This window comes from Typopeltis vanoorti, chromosome 11, assembly GCF_054136105.1.
Source record: "Typopeltis vanoorti isolate ZY-2024b chromosome 11, IOZ_Tvanoo_1.0, whole genome shotgun sequence".
NCBI classification, from domain to species: Eukaryota; Metazoa; Arthropoda; class Arachnida; order Uropygi; family Thelyphonidae; genus Typopeltis; species Typopeltis vanoorti.
The window spans coordinates 30,578,266-30,597,532 of record NC_143559.1 but is presented as its reverse complement, the minus strand read 5'-3'; the positions used below and the strand labels follow the sequence as shown (position 1 = coordinate 30,597,532).

The 19,267-nt window shown below is 36.2% G+C and overlaps 1 protein-coding gene across 1 annotated transcript in view; it reads left to right on the top strand.

The window, feature by feature from the left end:
- LOC150101407 (1-phosphatidylinositol 4,5-bisphosphate phosphodiesterase classes I and II-like) overlaps nucleotides 1-19,267 on the top strand; it is a 965,056-nt gene that overhangs the window by 296,512 nt on the left and 649,277 nt on the right. Inside the window, exons 4-6 of the mRNA XM_090400893.1 lie at nucleotides 2,752-2,892; nucleotides 10,863-10,876; nucleotides 16,577-16,674. Of these exons, the coding sequence (XP_090257019.1) occupies nucleotides 2,752-2,892; nucleotides 10,863-10,876; nucleotides 16,577-16,674 (253 nt within the window). The remainder of the gene's footprint in view (nucleotides 1-2,751; nucleotides 2,893-10,862; nucleotides 10,877-16,576; nucleotides 16,675-19,267) is intronic.

Sequence of the window (19,267 nt, the reverse complement as noted above, 5' to 3'; positions counted from 1 at the left end):
AAAGCGCATTTAAAATCATAAGTGTGTTATCTCAAGCTGAGCACTTTATTTTCTGGTGAGTTACATACATAATTAATATGTAATACATTTTTATGTAAAAAAAAATATTTTTATAGTAAGCCACAAATTGCATCGAAAGGGAAAAAATGAATATTGAAAAGAAAATTCGTCTCGAAGAAAAAATTAAAATCATGGATCGGTTGAAAAATGGAGAAAAACCAGTTGTTGTAAGGACTTTGAATTTAAATGACTCAACAATTCAAACAATCAAACACAATGAACATAAAATCTGAGAAAGTGTTTATTGCTGGGTCAACGGTAAGTACAAAGCTCGTTGCTCGTGAACGCAATTTTCTAAGAGAAAAATGAAGAAATCTCTAATGATTTGGAAAGAAGATGCACTCAAAAGAAAATTTCCTTTGGATGGAAATCTTATTAAACAAAAAACTCTCAACGTTTATAAACATTTATAATGCAGACCAGGTGTTCAGTGCTGATGAATCCGGGTTATATTGGAAAAAAAATGCCAAAATGCACCTATATTTCGCCATCTGAAAGATCAGCTCCTGGATTCAAAGTTTCCAAAGACAGAATTACTCTACTGTTTTGTAGTAATCAGCTGATTACATGACAAAACTAATGTTTATTAACCGATCCTCAAATCCTCGTGCTATGAAAGATTAAAATATGCACTTATTTTTATTTTGCCTAAAACATTTATGCATTACGTGCAATGAAGCTTAATTACAATTTGTGATTTTTATACTATGTATTTGTGTCATAGTTTATATGTTTTCTTAACTTACATGAATTACCTGAATTAAACAAAAATATATTTTTGTTGGATATGTCATTGTTGTTTATATAATTTTTTTTAAACCGATTTCAGAACATAACCCTACATTTTGTATGTGATCTGAGTCTCGCATAACGCGATTTATATAACGCGGCATTTCTATGGAACCTAACATCCGCGTTATACGAGGGTTACCTGTAATTTATTATTCCGATAATCAGATTTCAATCACACCTCTCACTCCCTGAATGATAAAAAGAGCAAGTGTGAATTTCAAGACCAGCATTTTCCCCTGATGGCCCCTCCTATGCCGAAGATTACATTACCATCAGCTTTCTGGTGAATTTCGAAACTTAAATTATTTTCTATATTTGACTATAAAATCTAGATGAACACACAAATCCTTCGTTTTTATAGCTTACTTATGCCAAATGAAGCCTTTGAGCTCTGTACTTTAGGAAAGAAAATATACACCATCTACCAATAACTGTCCGGACACTTTAGCAATTTACAGTTGATACCAACAGGCGTAGCGAACTCTAAAATCAGATATGTCTACCTTTGGCTTTGATCACCTCCTACACTCTTTGAGGGAGGCTTTCCACCAATATGCGTTAGACATCAGGTGGAATTTGTCTCCATTCCACCATGAAAGTAGCACTGAATTCAGTGACAGATCGAGAACATGCTGCTCTGCACTTCAATCACCGTTCCAATTTTCCCCACAGGTGTTCAATGGGGTTGAGGTCAGGACTCTGCACAACTTGGGCTGTGGTTTAACATCCAACTCTACACACAATTCCATAACAGCTGCAGCTTTGTGGCATTGGGCATTGTTGTCTTGATAGTAACATGGGTCTGTTCTATAAAAACTCTAGTTTAGGTAGCACCTGATGAACCAGAATATCAAAGTACTGAGTTGCCTTCATGGAACCATGGACAATGATCACTGGTCCCCACTCCAAACCAGCTGAATGCACCCCACTCCATTACCCCTCTACTACCAAACTTTACTTCAGGTACCACACACTGTGGTAACAAGTACTCACCAGTCTGCCTCCACACCCTGCCATCAGACTGGAAACAGGGGGAACCTTGATTCATCGCTCCAGAGTACTGTTTTCCATTGGTCAATTATGCAGTTCACACGCTCTTTGCACCAGGCTAGATGAGCCACCTTGTTTGTTGTTGTGATGTTCGACTTGTGTGCCGCTGCTTTTCCATGGAAACCCAGGTGTTACTGGCTCTCTAGAATTCATCACGAATGGTCTGTGCTTACTGTAGCTGGTTTTGCATGCCACCCGTTTTAACACCCTCCTGTCCCTGTCAGTCATTTTCTGCCCCCCCCCCCCCCCGGGTGCTTTCCTGCACTAGTGATGCCAGAATGTCTCCATTTGTTGACCACATTGCCTTGATTTTGGATGCTCCAGATGAGCAGTAATGGCATGTATGGACATGTCACCAATGTGACAGCCCATGATTACACCTCTCTGGAAGTTACTGAGTCCATTTGTGTTGCCAATACCATTGGCAATTCACCTGTTACAATGAAATACTGTACACCAGTTTTTATGTTATTAACAAACATGGAATGTTACATAATTCAAAATAACTAGGACAATTATTGACAGATAGTGTATATAAAACTAATCAGTTGTTTAATTTGAATTTATGTGCACATGTACACATTTCATTAAGACTTGCAGAAATAAGCAGCTGAGTTTTAAAAAATATCCGGAATGGCCTCATGATTACTGAAGGGGCAACCTGAGCTCAGGAATATGTTTTATTCTTGTCCAAACCCAATCCATAGATCGAGTAAGCTGTGCTCCATGGTTCATGAATTGTCCAGTGTGGTCCATATATGCAGGTCTATACATTTACACAATTCCATGTAAGCATACATTTCTTTCCTGTTATATTTTATTTCACAGATCTTGTTCTTCTTTTAACAGGAAGGAAAACTACGAGACTCGGTCACAATGGGAGCACAAGCTACCCCACTAGAAGACAAAACCTTGACAGTTGTTTACGGAGCTGATATGGTTAATGTGTGTTTAGTAAACTTTTGCTGTAATTGCCGAGAGGTTGCACAGGTTTGTATTTTTATCATAGTTTATGAAAAATTATAATTTTTCAATGGAGAAATATGTTTATAGTTAAAAAGACAGCTATTCAATTCAACGTCTCACAGTAATTTATTATTATTTCTTGTTCTTTAAGCAAATTTGGTTGTTTTTAAAAATTCTGTGCATTTTAATTTAAGAAGTTTTCTGAATGTATGCATTGCCTGCCATTTTAAAGGACGTAAAATAAAAACTTTACACACATAAAAACACACACAAAAATTTTAATGAAAAGTGAAACATAATATTACAAAATTAGACAATTTTCACTAAAGAGAAACTGGCATTACTGAAATCCATCTTCATCCGAACCATTTTTCATTGATGACTATTTTCTAAATTGAACTGTGTTTGTGGTAATCATTTACTCAAATGAAAATTATGAATAGAATTCACTGATTTCATGGTTCATCATTCCGATATCTTGTATAACGATTTAATGCAGAATTTTTTGGACAAACGTTTTTTTTTTTTTTTCCATGGGCCATTTTTTTCCCTTGGTTTCTCTTCCTCTTCTTTAGACTAGATGAAGTCCTTCCTATAAAATCAAAACTATTTTAATTTTTTGCAAAATATCCATCTGTGATGACTTATGCAGTATTCGAACCTCAGCCAATTCAGTACCTTTTATAAACTTTATTTATTTTTTTTAAAGATTTATTTAAGTTCTGCCGGTGTAGCCTTGTGGCAACATCCATGAAGACAAATCGCAGATTGTTGCTGGAGTTCGAAATAACATTCGAAACTAAGGCCATATAATAGTCCTCCGTTGTTTCTGCAATATTTTTGATGATCATTAATGTAGTGTGTCCTTGTTACCAGTTTAAAATCTGAGTTTCCAGGAAGGAAAATCTTGCCACTAATGTATGAAGCTGACTAGCTAATCTTCAATCTTTAAAGGTACCTGTGGCATGACTACAAACAACAAATTACGCGATAACCACAGTAATTATTATTATTAATTAAATTAAGGGGATATTAGATCCCACATTGTTTTAAAACCGAATAAGAAACTCAAAGATTGGAATCAGAGAGTTTCATGCCGAATATAGTATAAAAAACTATACAAGTATCGCGAAAACTAGCGTGAGCTAAATGCAAGTAGTCCTAGTACGTAGTACAAACGCGGCAACTCGTTGCAAAGGTGGGGAAAGTGTTGATCACTATTTTTGGTATTTTCCATAATGTAAAAACACATTTCCTAGGAAATGTATGCTGTTATTACATTATGGTAGGAGGTCACTACCTAGACTGGTTTCAGCCTTTATTGAGGTTTCAGCAGTGAGTAGCTAGACCAAATTAATACCAAAGGGTATAGCAAAAAGAACTTATATACTCTGCTATGCGAGTTGTCCCAAAAGGTGCACCCATTAAGTTACTTAAATATAAAGAGCCAACAGGCTTCTTTTCGGCGATATAAACATTAATTAAATTAAGGGGATATTAGATCCCACATTGTTTTAAAACCGAATAAGAAACTGAAAGGTTGGAATCGGTGAGTTTCATGCCAAATATAGTATAAAAAACGATACAAGTATCGGCGAATTTTTTTATACCATATTCGGCATGAAACTCTCTGATTCCAATCTTTGAGTTTCTTATTCTGTTTTAAAACAATGTGGGATCTAATATCCCATTAATTTAATTAATGTTTATAATGGCGAAATGAAGCCTGTTGGCTCTTTATATTTAAGTAATTATTATTATTATTACCCCAAGACATTTGGAGTAATAATAATAATTATGGAGTCCAAGACTCATCTGGGAGGGCCTTTTATCACACACACACATCTCATCATACCGTGTCATAAACAAACTCCTTGCAGACACCACACTCTCAGGCAAGGCATTCCAATCATTTACAACTCTGCATGAAAAAAACCTGTCTCTCACTCCCCTACTCACACCCTCTTTATACGGTTTCCAGGGATGACCTCTGGTTCTCCCCTGATCTCCCACTATTCTCTGTAGAACGTCTCCACCATCGATCCTATAACAACCCCTTACCAACTTGTAGGTCTCTATAATATCTCCCCTCTTCCTTCTCTCCACCAGACTCTGCAAATTACATCTTCTCAATCTTTCCTCATACTAGACATTCCTGAGGTCAGAAACTACCTTATTCAGTCGCCTTTGGACCCTTTTCACTCTTCATCCTTCTGAAAACTTGTTGACCAAATCTGAACACAATAGTCCATGTGTGGCCTAATCAAAGCCTTATACAACGGAACAAGAATCTCCCTACTTCTGCATGTCAGTGTCCTCTGCATCATTCCCAGAAGCCTTCGTGTTGTCTTCACAATTTTGGCGATGTATCCCCTAAATTTTAGATCCTTATCCACTATCACCCCCAGATCTCTTATTTCCTCTACCTCCAACAATATATTCTCACCAAGCATAAATTCTGCATCCCATCTTTGTTTTCCAAATTTTAAAACCTTACATTTTGCAACATTGAACTCACATTCCCATTTGCTTTCCCAATCACTCAATTTATTCAAGTCTTCTTGCAAGGCCACAACATCTTCACTACTCTTTATGGTTCGTCCCAACCTTGCATCATCTGCAAACAACTGAATATCTCCATCCAAATCTTCGTCAATATCCTTAATATACAAGTTAAATAGTAATGGCCCTAAAACAGACCCCTCAGGCACTCCACTAGTGACTTTCCTTTTCCTGGGTATCACACCCCCATACACAACTTGTTGATACCTATCAGATAGCCAGTCTCCAATCCAATGCACTAATCTAATATCTAACCTCATCTAGTTTGACTGTCAACTTATCATGAGGTACTCTATCAAAAGCTTTTGCAAAATCCAAGTATATTACTGTGTATCCTTCTCCTCTGTCCAAGGAGAAGTAAGTAGATTACTAAAACATGACCTCCCTTTAGCAAATCCATGCTGTCCATCAAAGATTATGCCATTGTTGTCAACCTAACTCTGGATCCAAGTTCTCACAAGCTTCTCTAACAATTGACACACAGTTAGGCCTATAGTTTGATGCTTGCGTTCGATCATGCCCTCCTTCCACTCCTTAGAAACTTGACCAAGTGCAAGACTCGTATTAAAAAAATATGTCAAAGCAGTTGTCAACTTAACTTGAATGAAATGGAAGTACAGATATTATTATTATTATTCGTGATACCTCCAAGGAGTCCGAAGACTCGTTGCTGGACACACCTGCTATACAACATTCCGTCTCCACTACTACACCGAACCGCTACTAAATCTAGCGAATCTTCTACCGAATCTCTATTTCTTACTGAAAATAACAGTACATCATCATTGCGTAGAAACAAGCAAATCAAAGAAATCGGAATACAAGGTACATACAGCAGTCGGTGGTTTACCAATTAAAAATTGTTGTTGCATGCTAGAAATTAATATTAATAAATAATATTATTACAAACTATTTTTGATGGTTACATGAAGTAAGAATCTTCCAAACATTTGGGAGAGAGACAATCATTCTGATTCAGATTTGGCTGATGTAAATGTGCTTCACAATTTTCTTTGAAAAGGTGTTCATATTTAAAACTGCTTCTATAGAGAAGACAAGCTTCATTCCACCAGATATTGTGTTTAGTGTCAATACTATGTTGTGCTAGACCGGACTTTTGAGGTTTCATGAATTCGATATAATACTGATGGTCATTAATTCTCTTTTCCACAAAATGGCCTGTGTGCCCAAAGTATCTCAGATTACATTCACAAGGTATTTGGTAAACATCAGCTAATGATAGGGGTGATAGTTTGTCTTTTGTAGATGGCATAAATGAGAAATTTTGTTTATAGGAAAATATCTGGGAATAGGGTGATACTTCTTCAAAATTCTAACAATCGGTTCAGCGATACCAGAAATATAAGGGATTAAACCCTGTGGTCTGTTGAAGAATCCTGAGGTGTTGGAACATAGGAGTCAATTATCTACTGGATTTTAATAGGGTTGTAATCATTAAATTCTATTAAAATTTTGATAGTGAGAAGTTATTGTAAGCTTAAGGGGAAGGAGCACACATAATGTGCTCTATAATTAAAGACTTGATAACACCAGTTTTTTGAGAGGTGTGATAAGCAGACTTTTGAATATATCTGCCAGTAAAGGTAGGTTTTCGATAAACACTGGTTGATAAATTACCAGAGGCTGTGTGCATAAGAAGGATATCCAAGATTGGTAAACTATCAGTCTTTTCTTTTTACATGGTGAATTGAATGTGTGGATGTAGGCTATTGATCCGTTGTAGGAAAGTGGTAAGTTCATTTTCAAAATGAGGCCAAACAGCAAAGACTTCATCAACATAACGAAACCAATGAGAGGGTTGGGATGAATGGATGAGAACAAGGTAGCTTCCATATGGTTCAAAAAATAGTTTGTCAAAGGTGGAGACAGAGGACTACCCATGGCAGTGCCTTCAACTTCTCTATAGATCTTGTTTTTCCAGCTGAAATATCCTGATTCTTCTATAACAAATTCAAAAATCCATGCAATATCAGGAGGGTAATTATCCTATAATGAATTAACAGTGTCAGATTACAGAATGTTTGGTAAAGAGGAAAACAATGTCAAAGGTGACTAACAAATCCAACTCTTGTGTTTGAATATCCTTGATTTTCTCAAGAAAATGGATGGAATTCATTCCACATACCTTTTGGACAGACAGGGTGTTCTCTGGAAAAAAAGAATTAATCAACAGCAATATTATAATGAATATATGAAACCTCAAGTCTGGTCTGGCACAACATAGTAATGGCACTAAACACAGTATCCTGTGGGATGAAGCTTGTCTTCTCCACAGAAACATATTTTATGTAACCATCAAAAATAGTTATTAATAATATTATTTATTAAGAGTAATTTCTAGCATGTGGCAACAGGTATCTTTAATTTATAGTCTAACTTGCCTTTTCATTTCATTACAGTTAATTACTGTGGTTATCATGTAATTGTTGTTTATAGCTTATCTTCAGTTGAAAGTTCTTTAAAGGTTCTTCACTTCCTGTATGGGAATTAAGGCCGTTTTAAGTTTTTTTGCAGCACTTCACTGACTGATGCCAACTGAGTAGATCCAAAGAAAAAACTTTTAAGCATTCGATTCCGGTCATCAGTTCATTAATGAGTGGCTTTATCTATACCTTCTGTTCAACTGGTCCCCCGGGGATAGATCGATTTTTGGGGAAGATCAGTAGGATTTATTTATCTTTATTTTTTTCCTTTAAGAGGTAACTGAAAGTTTCAAACTCTACAGTAGTTGGAAGTTTTTCCACTTGGCTATACTATAAATTAAAGATACCAAGAAATTATATACCTAGTTTAATCCTTTAGCCAAGTGTAGGTTTTCGATTTTGCACCTGAAGCATTTTCAGGACTGGGACAACTCATATGTAAAAGCTAATGACTTCACATCACTTGCCTTAGTATTTCATAATGCAAGGCACACATCTTTACGGGTATGTATAATGTTATGCATTATGGGAAGGGTCACTACCCAGACCAGTTTCGACCTTTATTGAGGTCTCATCAGTGGGAGAGCCAAACTTTGCTTACACTTGGGTAAAGGATTAAACCGACTATGTAATATTTTGGTATCTTTAATTTATAGTATAACCAAATGGTAAAACTTCCAACAGCTGTCTCTAATCCAGAGTAGTTTAATAATAAAGTGTGACACCTTTTGGCTACTTGTATATGAAAATATGACCAGCTTTACTTCAACCTTAGTATCACCTTTGGGTCTTGCTCCCAATGATGAGCCCTCAATAAAAGTTGAAACTGGTCTGAGTGGTAACCCTTCCCATAATGCATAGCATTATATATATATATATATATCCATAATTATATGTGGATATATATATATCCATAATTATATGTGCCTTGCATTATGGGATTATATATATATATATATACACCCATAATTATATGTGCCTTGCATTATGGGATACTAAGGCTAGTGATGTGAAGACGATAGCCGTTATATACAAGTTGACCCAGTCATGCAAATACTTCAGTGTGCATAATGCTATGCATTATGGGAAGACTCGCTACCCAGTGGCGTATTTAGGTATTTCCCGACCCTAGGCCCGCAGAAAGGGCCGCCCCTCATATTTAATGAACATGTTGATTTACATGCATAACCTATTTATATCATAAATTCGTTATATATATATATATATTAAAAAGAATTGAATGACTTAAACCGAGAAAAATGGAAAAAACAGTTTATTAGTACTAGCAACTAGTTTCAGGTTTTTAACAGCCTTCGTCAGGTACACATTATAAAAGAAATAACCATTAAACATGGAAGAAAAACTGTAAACATGATGGAAAATAAATGTATATATTTAATGTTAAAACGTTGGAATCAACGTATTCAAAGCTGATCCCCTCGTTGGCTACATTGTTAGATGTGTGCGTGCGTATAGCAAAATCGTGAGCGCCAGTATTTAATCACAGCAGAATGAGTCTGAAAGGTTGTAGCTTAGGTTGTTGTTTAGATGTACAGGGTTGAGAATGATTTTCTAAGATTCTATAATCTTCCTCTCCAATTCGTCATGGAAACGGAAAATGTTGTTAGATTTGTCCCAAAGGATTGTATGGCTATGGTTTTCTTCATCAGAATTGGCCGAAAACAGAACATGGCTAGATAAAGCACTGCCACGTGTTCTCTTGTAAGCAATGTCTCTCTTGTGCTCCTCAATGCGTAGCTCGATTGACTTATCTGTTTGGCCAAAATAAGGAATGTCACAGTCACACCAGATCTGATAAACACCAAGATATTTAAGATTATGATGACTAGGTTTTGGATGGCTTACTAGAGAACAGATTTTTGGAAGAGGAGTAAATAAAGTTCTTGTGTTGTATTTTTTAAGAACCTTGGCTAATTTGGGAGAAACAGAGCTTATGTATGGTATGGAGATATTGCCTTTTACATTATTCGTCTCTTCATTGTGGCGATCAGGAGGATTAAATAGGAATTTTTTAGTAATTTTTTGAGAATATTCATTTAGTCGAAAAGTAGATCTAAGAAAATTGATTTCTTTATAAAGTTCATTCGGGTCATCAAGAAGAGAGCGAGCTCTATCTCCCAAAGTAGAAATTATTCCAAATTTCTGTGGAGGATAATGATTAGATTGACTATGGAGATATCTATTGGTGTAGGTAGGTTTCCTGTAGATCGTGATTTTTAGTTTTTCTGAAGAATGTAGTTTGACGTCTAAAAAAGGAAGGGAACCATTAGCTTCAAACTCAGCCGTAAATTTAATATTTGGGTGTTGACCATTTAGATGTTGCCAGGAGTGCGCCAATACTGAACAGTGGCAATATGTGCATCAGAGAGAGAGATTGAAACTAAGGCTGTTGTTAATATGTGATGAATCTAGTGAAATTTCTCTGGATTTGATGATCGTTCTTTCGAGTTCATCATAACACATGGATATTAGAAGTTTTTGGCCAGTCTACGAGGTGTTAGCGTCCTTCATCTGAGTTAATAGAGAAGAGAACGTGGCTAAAGAGAGCGCTGGCTCTGGTCCTTTTGTAGGAAATGTCTCTCAGGTGTTCTTCCATATGCAAAAGGATGGATTTAGCTGTCTGGCCATAATATGGCTTTCCACAATTACTCAAAATCTTGTAGACTCCTGGATACTGAGTAGGGAGATGTTTCACTTTAGGTTTACTTAGTATGGTGCAAAGTTTTGGAAACGTAGTGAAGCAAGTTCTAATGTTGAATTTCTTAAGAAGTTTTGCTAGTTTTGAGGAAAGAGAGGTGATGTATGGCAATGAAATAAAAGCTGTAGGGGGAAAAGAATCTTCAGTAGCAGTAGAGTGATGGAAAGAGAAAAATTTATTATTCTTTTTAAGAGAGAAACCATTTTTGACAAAAGTCCTTTTAAGAAAATGGAGTTCATTTTCAATTTCTGTTTTATCTGTAAGTGAAGATCTGGCTAGATGTGTTCGGGTTGAAATAATACCAAATTTTTGCTGAGGGTAGTGATTTGGAGAAGAATGAAGGTATCTGTCTGTGTGAGTCGGTTTTTATATTATCAGTGCATCTCGTAATTTTAAGTCCAGAAAGGAGAGACAGTCATCGGATTCTAGTTCGAAGGTAAAATTGATATTGATATTTTCATGAAACTTGTTGAGGTGATCTAGAAACAAATTGAGGTTGTTGATACCGTGTTCCCAGATGAGGAATATATCGTCTATATAACGATACCAAATTTTTGGTTTAAGAGTAGAGGAATTAATTGCCTATTCTTCAAAATAAGAAATATATCTGCAAGAATTGGAGAGAGCAGACTGCCCATAGCCAATCCTGAGTTTTGTTTGTAGATCTTTTTTTCGAATTTGAAGTATCCTGAATTTATATATATGTTACCGCTAAAGTGCAGAAATCAGTTATTCTACAGATTATCTAGGTATTGTGCAGATTAACTAGAGTGATCCGTTAAAGTGGCGAAAATTTTTTCATTTCTCAAATTACCTAGGTAATCTGCAAATTACCTAGATAATCTGCACATTATCTACTAGGCACTCGTTAAAGTGAAAATAAGATCTTTGCTGGAACAGCAGCAACGTTTCTGTATGCTTAAATTAACATAATGTTATTTATTTATTTTTCGATATCTAAAGAATCAAGTTAATACAATCAAACAATCAACAAATTAGTTGATAGAATCAATCAATTAAAAAACTATAATACAAAGAATCAAACGGTTTAAAATATTATCACAATTAAGGAAATGAATTTGCAGAACATATGACACTAGCGAAACCAAACTAAAAGTGGAGAGAGAGGGTGGGGGAAAGGAGTAGGGAAAGGAAATGAGAGAAACAAACTTTTGAACTTTAACGATAGGGAAGCCATTAATGTGCACATTACCTAGGTAAAATGCGGAAAACTCTTGATTCTGCACGTTAACGGAACAAATCAGTTAATCTGCAGATTAGCTAGGTAATGTGGACATTAACGGCTTTCGAGCTTTAGCGGTAACACACACACACACACACACACATATATATTGCCACTCACTTGACGAAGGCGAAGGTATTTATCACGTCTGTCCTCGTAGTCCAGTGCCCTTGTAATATCGCTCTCAATTTGTAGAACTGCCAAATTGCTGAGCCTTTCTTCTGTCATAGTTGTTGTATGGTAGCCCTTCAACCTTTTGAGGGCGAAAAACGATCGTTCAGCTGAGCAATTTGTTGCCATCTTACATAGAAAAATTGTAACAGCAGTGTCCAGATTGGGATATATACCATTAAAGTCATAGGAATGTATTTATTTCTAGACCACTTGATTTCAGGTGCACTCTGAAGTGCAGACATTCGTTTACAAATTCAGGTTCAATATCAGTCAAAAGTGTTCTTGAATCCCCCTCCCCCTTTTACGACGTCCTTTTCACATATCACATGCATTGTTGTGAGAAACCAGAACTCCATTAAGAGGTTTTCATACGACACTTTTTTTCGATTCATTTCGAATGAGAGATTGTACAAAATTATGTCATAAGTATCAGTTTTGAAACTGAGTGATGGGTTGTACTCGTCTTCATTTTCGTTACTTTCATCTGTGTTGTTGTCAAAAAACCTGGTGGGCTTTCTCTTCCTCAGACAAGTCAACTCCACTAAGTTTCTTGTCCTGTTCTTCATAGAGTAACTCTAGTTCTTTGAAATATTCTTTGAGGGACTCGTACAGGTCACACGCAGTTCCTATATCAATGTATACACGTTGTAATTTCTTGCTTGTGGCATTCATTCTTGCGAGAATATCACCCCATACGCAGGTCATGATCCCAACCTCCAGTGACTGAAGTTGCCAGAGAATCCCACTTCACATCACGTAACTTTCTTCTGGGTGGTGTCATTTTCAATTTCAGACAAAGTGAAAATTATTTCCTTCCATTCCTCACGAACACTCGGACAGGCATCATCATGAGCTGACCAACGAGTAGGCGAAGGATTTTTGCAAAAGTTTCCAGGTGCTTTCTTAGAACACTCCATGATGTGTTAAATACGGATAGTTTCTGAAGGACATGAAAAAATGCGGAAGAGTACCAACAGGATAAGTACCAATTAGAGACAGAGAATGTCCAGCACACAGTGTGAATTCTGCCAATGAATTTATTTCAAGAATTCTTGCTTGCAGTCCTGTGTACTTGCCTGACATGTTAGTAGCATTATCATATGCCTGCCCTCTGCAATATGCTATCAATTCCAAGCTTGTTTATTGAAGTCAAAACCTAACTCTTCAGATTTCTAACTTACGTTAGGAATGAAACTCAAGAAACACTCCACAGGAATTCCATATTCTTTCAAATATCGTAGAATGAAGGACAGCTGACCAACATGAGGCAAGTCTAGTGTTGAGTCAACACTTATGGAATAGTACTTAGCTATTTTAAGTTCTTCCACAATAAATGTGGTTACTTTCTCGCCCATTATTTTAATAAATTTCTCATGCGTGGCAAAGGAAAGATAGGAAATGAAACCTTTTCATTTTTTCCTGCATTTGGCAATGTGCCTAGCAAGAAAGGGATCAAATTCACTAATTAACTCTAGATACATCATTACATTTCCGTTATGCACAGAACCGAAAATGTCATCCTTTGCCCTCAAAGCAAGTCCTCTACTGGCCAATGTTTTTGCAACTGCAACTACTCATTTTGACACTGCCTTCCAGTACTTAATTTCTTCTTCCAGTTGCTGAGTTATTTGTAAATCAATTCTACGTGCAAGATTTACTCATTGTTTCAGAGCTATCAGACAGTTCATATGACTAGTTGCTTTCTCGTGATGACTCACTTGTGCTTTACATATTTCCAGTCATTAAATCCACTGACAAAGTGACTATCGTCAGCTACCCCCCTCCACCAAAAAGGCGACAAGGCACATGGAAGATCTTTCCAGTACTAGGAGAGTAAACAAGAAAATCTCATATTATTTTTTTGCCATTAATCAGATTCCTCTCAATGAGTTTCTAAGAAACATGTCTTACTTTGGATGAGCTCTTTATGATTTTGAAAGATCACTGTCTAAATTTTGTGGAAACCCGTTAACTACAATATACTTGTGTGTTATGTCATTCAGAATCCACTGAGCTGGGTCATTGCTCACTATCACCTGTGCTGCCAAATTGTTGGGATTTGTTGTAGGCACGTCATTTGAAACAGATTCAATTTCCATCTCCTCAATTACTTCTTGTTTTTTTTCCAAATCACAGTTACTATTAGCAGATACCGACGCAAAAAACTATCCAGTTTTGTTGTCTTTGATTCTACTTCGTTAAGTTTCGCAACCTTTTCTTTTCTCCTCTTCTTATATTCACTACCACTAAGTCACTTTCTACCATCACTCATGTTTTAAAATTTAAATAGTAATTTAAAAAAAAAAATGAAAAAAAAAATTATGGTACAACATGACAAAATTTCATGCTGGCTGGGGTGTCGCCCGGTTAAACACGACCCCTGTTGTTTTCGCCAGGGAACCAGGGCGAACAGCGAAAAGTCAGCTACTGGAACAAATCTGAAAACAAACCCCAACTCAACATCACTAGAGTTAAAGATCGGTACTATCAACGTAAGAAGCCTGAATAGCAAAGAAATGGAGCTAGCCGAGGAATTAGATAAGTACCAGATCGACATAATAGGGGTGACTGAAACAAAAAAGACCAAAACTGGTGAGATCTTTCTGAGCTATAAATACAAAATGTTATATTCAGGCAATAACAATCAAGGAAAAGAAGGAGTAGCCATAGTATTCAACACAAAATATGAGGCTGATCTTGAATGGCAGTCAGTCTCAGAGTAATGCGGACAAATATGAGAATGGGGAACTGGACAATGAGACTTATTTGTGCCTATGGTCCCACAGAAGGTTCTACTAAGGTAGAAGTGGAGAAATTTTTTGAGGCTTTAGAAAAAGCATCTGCCACAATGAAAAAGGAAAAGTTGGTCCTTGTTGGGGATCTAAATAGCAGAGTAGGAAATGATTGTGAGACATACAAAAATATTTTGGGAAAATTTGGAGAAAAGAGCAAAGCTAATAATAATGGCAAATATCTGTTGGATTTCTGCTCAGGACATGGACTGGTTATTACTAACACCATGTTACAACATAAAAATGTGCACAAATTCACATGGAGAGAAGAGGCTAGGAATAAGAAAAGTCTCATTGACTATGTTATTGTTGATAGTGATGTTTTCTCCCTGGTGCAGGACACCAGAGTGTACAGAGGATTTGAAATTGGAAGTGATCACTATTTAGTCTTGAGCAGGATAAAATTGAATTTCATATTGAAAAGAATAACATGTAGGAAAGTTTTAAAGCAAATAAAAGTTGAGCAGCTCTCAGATGTGAACTGTAGACTAAAATACAGAAAGATTATTGAAAAGAAAATGAAAGAGTTTGAGAACAGGAATCAAACCTTGGAGATTCAGTGGCAAACTCTGAAGAAAACATTGATTGATTCTGCCAGAGAGGCATATGGTGAGGTTGTCTGCAAGGATAAAAAAAAATCAGAACTCCCTGGTGGACATAGGAAGTTAAAGAGACCATGAAGGAAAAGAAGAAAGCATATCAAAAGTTCCTGTCAAATAAGTCAGCTTGTGCTCTTAGAGAATATAGACACAAATGCAAGAATGCTAAACACTGTGTAAAACTAGCTAAACAAAAGTCATGGGAGGACTTTGGCAAGAATATAGAAAATAAATATCAAGAAGGTGGCAAAATATTCTGGAGGTTGTTGAAGAAGCTTAGGAATGGAGGAAAGAGTGCTGTAAAAGGAGTTAGAGATGATAAAGGTGACATGAAAACAGGAGAAAAAGATATCCTTGAAGTATGGAGTAATTACTTTGAAAAACTGCTAAATGAAACAAGCAGTGATGACAGCACAGTGGTAAAAAACACTGACCAGGCATGCAGTCAGGAATATATATCCATACTTGAAGTAGAAAAAGCCATCAAAGGCTTGAAATGTGGAAAGGCAGCAGGAGTAGATGATATTCGACAGATATGCTGAAGTATGGTGGTATAAGAGTCTTACAGTGGCTGCACTGCATAGTTCAGAAAGCCTGGACAGAGGGATGAATTCCCGATGATTGGAGTAGAGCTCTCATAGTACCCATATATAAAAAGGGAAATAAAACTGAATGTGAGAATTACAGAGGTATTTCCCTACTGAGTGTTCCTGGCAAGATCTATGCAAGTATACTTGAGAAACGGTTGAGAAGAATTGTGGAAGAAAAGCTTGGTGAAGAACAAGCTGGATTCAGGCCAAATCGTGGCTCTCAGGATCAGATCTTCACTTTACGACAAATAGTCGAGAAAGCATGGGAATACAACAAAGATCTGTATTTAAGTTTTGTCGATTTGGAAAAGGCATATGACAAGGTGCCAAGAGAGAAGCTATTCAATATGCTGCAGTGTAGTTATATGGTGTCAATGGGGCATTATATCAAGCAATACTTAGTCTTTATTTGAGTTGTAAGTCAGCAGTTAGAATTGAAGGAAGTACAGGAAGATGGTTTAATGTTAAATATGGAGTGAGACAAGGATGTACATTATCCCCTCCGTTATTCATTATCTATATGGATCACATTATGAAGGAATGTGGTATTAAACCTGTTATCAAAATTGGAGATGTTAATGTCAGCTCTTTGCTTTATGCGGATGATGTTATACTTCTAAATAAATCTGCTACAAGTCTGCAAGATTCTCTGACTAAATTGAATAGCTGTTGTAATAGATATGGTATGAAGGTCAGCAATAAAAAGACAAAGACAATGAAAATAGGCAGAATCATTGAAAATGTCAACTGTGTTGTGAATGGAGAACCTGTGGAACAAGTAAAACATTTCAGCTACTTAGGCACGATTTTTACTGAAGATGGTAAATTAAATATAGAAATAGACAACAGAATCAGCAAAGCTGGTATTGGTGGAAGTCAATTGAATAAATTCATATGGAATAAGAAAGAAATTAGTCGGAACACTAAATTAGCAGTATACAAGACAGTGTTCAAACCAGTTTTAACTTATGGATCTAAGAGCTGGGTCAGAAGTAAAACACTTGACCAAAGACTAGAGACCGCAGATATGAGAGTCCTGAGAAAGATTAGAGGCGTGAACAGATGGCATCAATGGCAATATCATATTAAAAATGAGGATATTAGGAAAGAACTTGACATTGTCAGCATCCAGGAATGCGTTAGCAGAGCTAATCTCAGGTGGTATGGTCACTTAAATAGAATGGGAGAGGAAAGATTAGCAAAACAAGTGTTCTCTGCCAGGTTGGCAGGAAAACGACCCAGAGGAAGACCAAGATATAGGTGGATTGATACGGTACAAAGTGCCTTAGACGATAGAAATATAAGATCTGATAATGTTGGAGTCTTGAGAAGTAACAGACTGATTTGGAGGAAAATTGTAGATAGGAAGTTAGTAATGATGTAATTTTTTCATGTAGTACTGTCATATCCCGTGCACCCCTTGAGGGTACATGGCAGGAATTTGATGATGATGATGATTTAAAACATGCAGGAAGTATCCGAATGATTTACACAATTTATAACTTTTTAAAAGCAAAACAATAAAACAGTATTGCCTCCACTCTGATGACAACATATGACAAGGGCACTGAAAACTCTAAAAATAATTTTAGATTTAGCACATCTTAATTTCCACAAAGATATCAGGATACTGAACTAAAGAGTTGAAGGAAGGGCAACACTTAACAATCTTAATTTGAATTCGAAATAATAAAGAAGGAAAAGTTGTTTCAGTTAGTAAGAATAATACCGACGCAAAATTAATTAGCATCAATCTCTCCTGACCGCGATCCCTATTGACTTTGTCAAGTTACCGTCAACAATACAGTAGCTTTCCGTGCACGTGTCTTGCTCTGTATAATTATGCAGAATCTGATTACATGCCAATATGCTTGCAGAATAAACTTACAATGAGGAAAAGAAAAATATTTCTTTACTTGTGAGTAGATGCGGCATATAAAGAACATGTTATAGTTACAAAAATGAGAGCCTGGAAATTTCTGCCGCCCCTCAAAATTTGCTGCTCTAGGCCCGGCCTATACCTAAATACGACACTGTCACTACCCAGACCAGTTTTGAACCTTTATTGCAGTCTCATCAGTGGGATCCAGACCCAGAGGTGATACCAAAGTTGAAGTAATGCAGAACTTATATTTTCATATACAAGTTGCCAAAAGGTGTTACACCTTCCAACAAATTATCTCTAATCCAGAGTATTTTAATAATAAGGTGTAACATCTTTTGGCAACTCGTATATGAAAATATGACTTCTGCATTACTTCAACTTTGGTACCATTTAGTTATACTATAAATTAAAGATACCAAGAAATGATATACTTGGATAAAGGATTAAACCAAGTTTATAATTTCTGTGTATCTTTAATTTATAGTATAACCATGTGCAAAAACTTCCAACTACTGTAGAGTTTAAAACTTTCAGTTACCTCTTAAAGGAAAAAAAATAATAAAAAAAAATACATCCTATTGACCTCCCCCAAAAATCGATCGACTATCTTCAAGGGTCCAAACACTCCACTACACATAATTCATTGTTTCTACTAATATACCAACTACACACCATGCCACCTATCACCCACCACCAATAATATATTTTTGTGTGTGAAATGTGTGTATTCTCCTGGGCGATTTTCCTTTGTGTGGGATCAAAACCCCGATTTTCATGGAGGAAAAGACCTCTACACCTGTCTGAGATTGGCTAATTCACTTTCAAGTGAGCAAACAACGACAACATATGTTTCTTCTTTCACAACAAGAATCAAACTCAGGTAATTTTCAATCAAAGTTGCAGTACAGTGCCATGACACTCTTCCAGTTGCAATAATACTTTAATATACTGCAGTATCTTTGTCCATATGTCTGTTCACATGTGGTTCTTTTTTTCCCCCCTATTGTTTGGTGCCCTCTTTGTTTTCAAAGATATTCATGGCAGTTGGCAAGCAGTCAGAGAAAGGAGATTCTTTGCAATCAATTAAACAAGATGAGCTGTTTGATTTTGTATAATGAAATCACTTAAAACCATAAGAAAAAAGTGAAGAAAGAGATATTCAGAAAACATTAATTAGAATATAACTGAAAATATAAATGAAAGTGTTTTAGATACGTGCTAAACCTCTCTTAGATATAGCAAATGTTTAGCATGCATATTGAATTCCAGTTAATGGCTTTGAAAGTGCTAAATGTTAAAAAAAAAAAATAAAAAAAAAACAGATAAAATTTAGGCTCTAAGCAAATGAAGAATGCAGAATATCATTCAGAGCTGAAACCATCCAAGGGTTA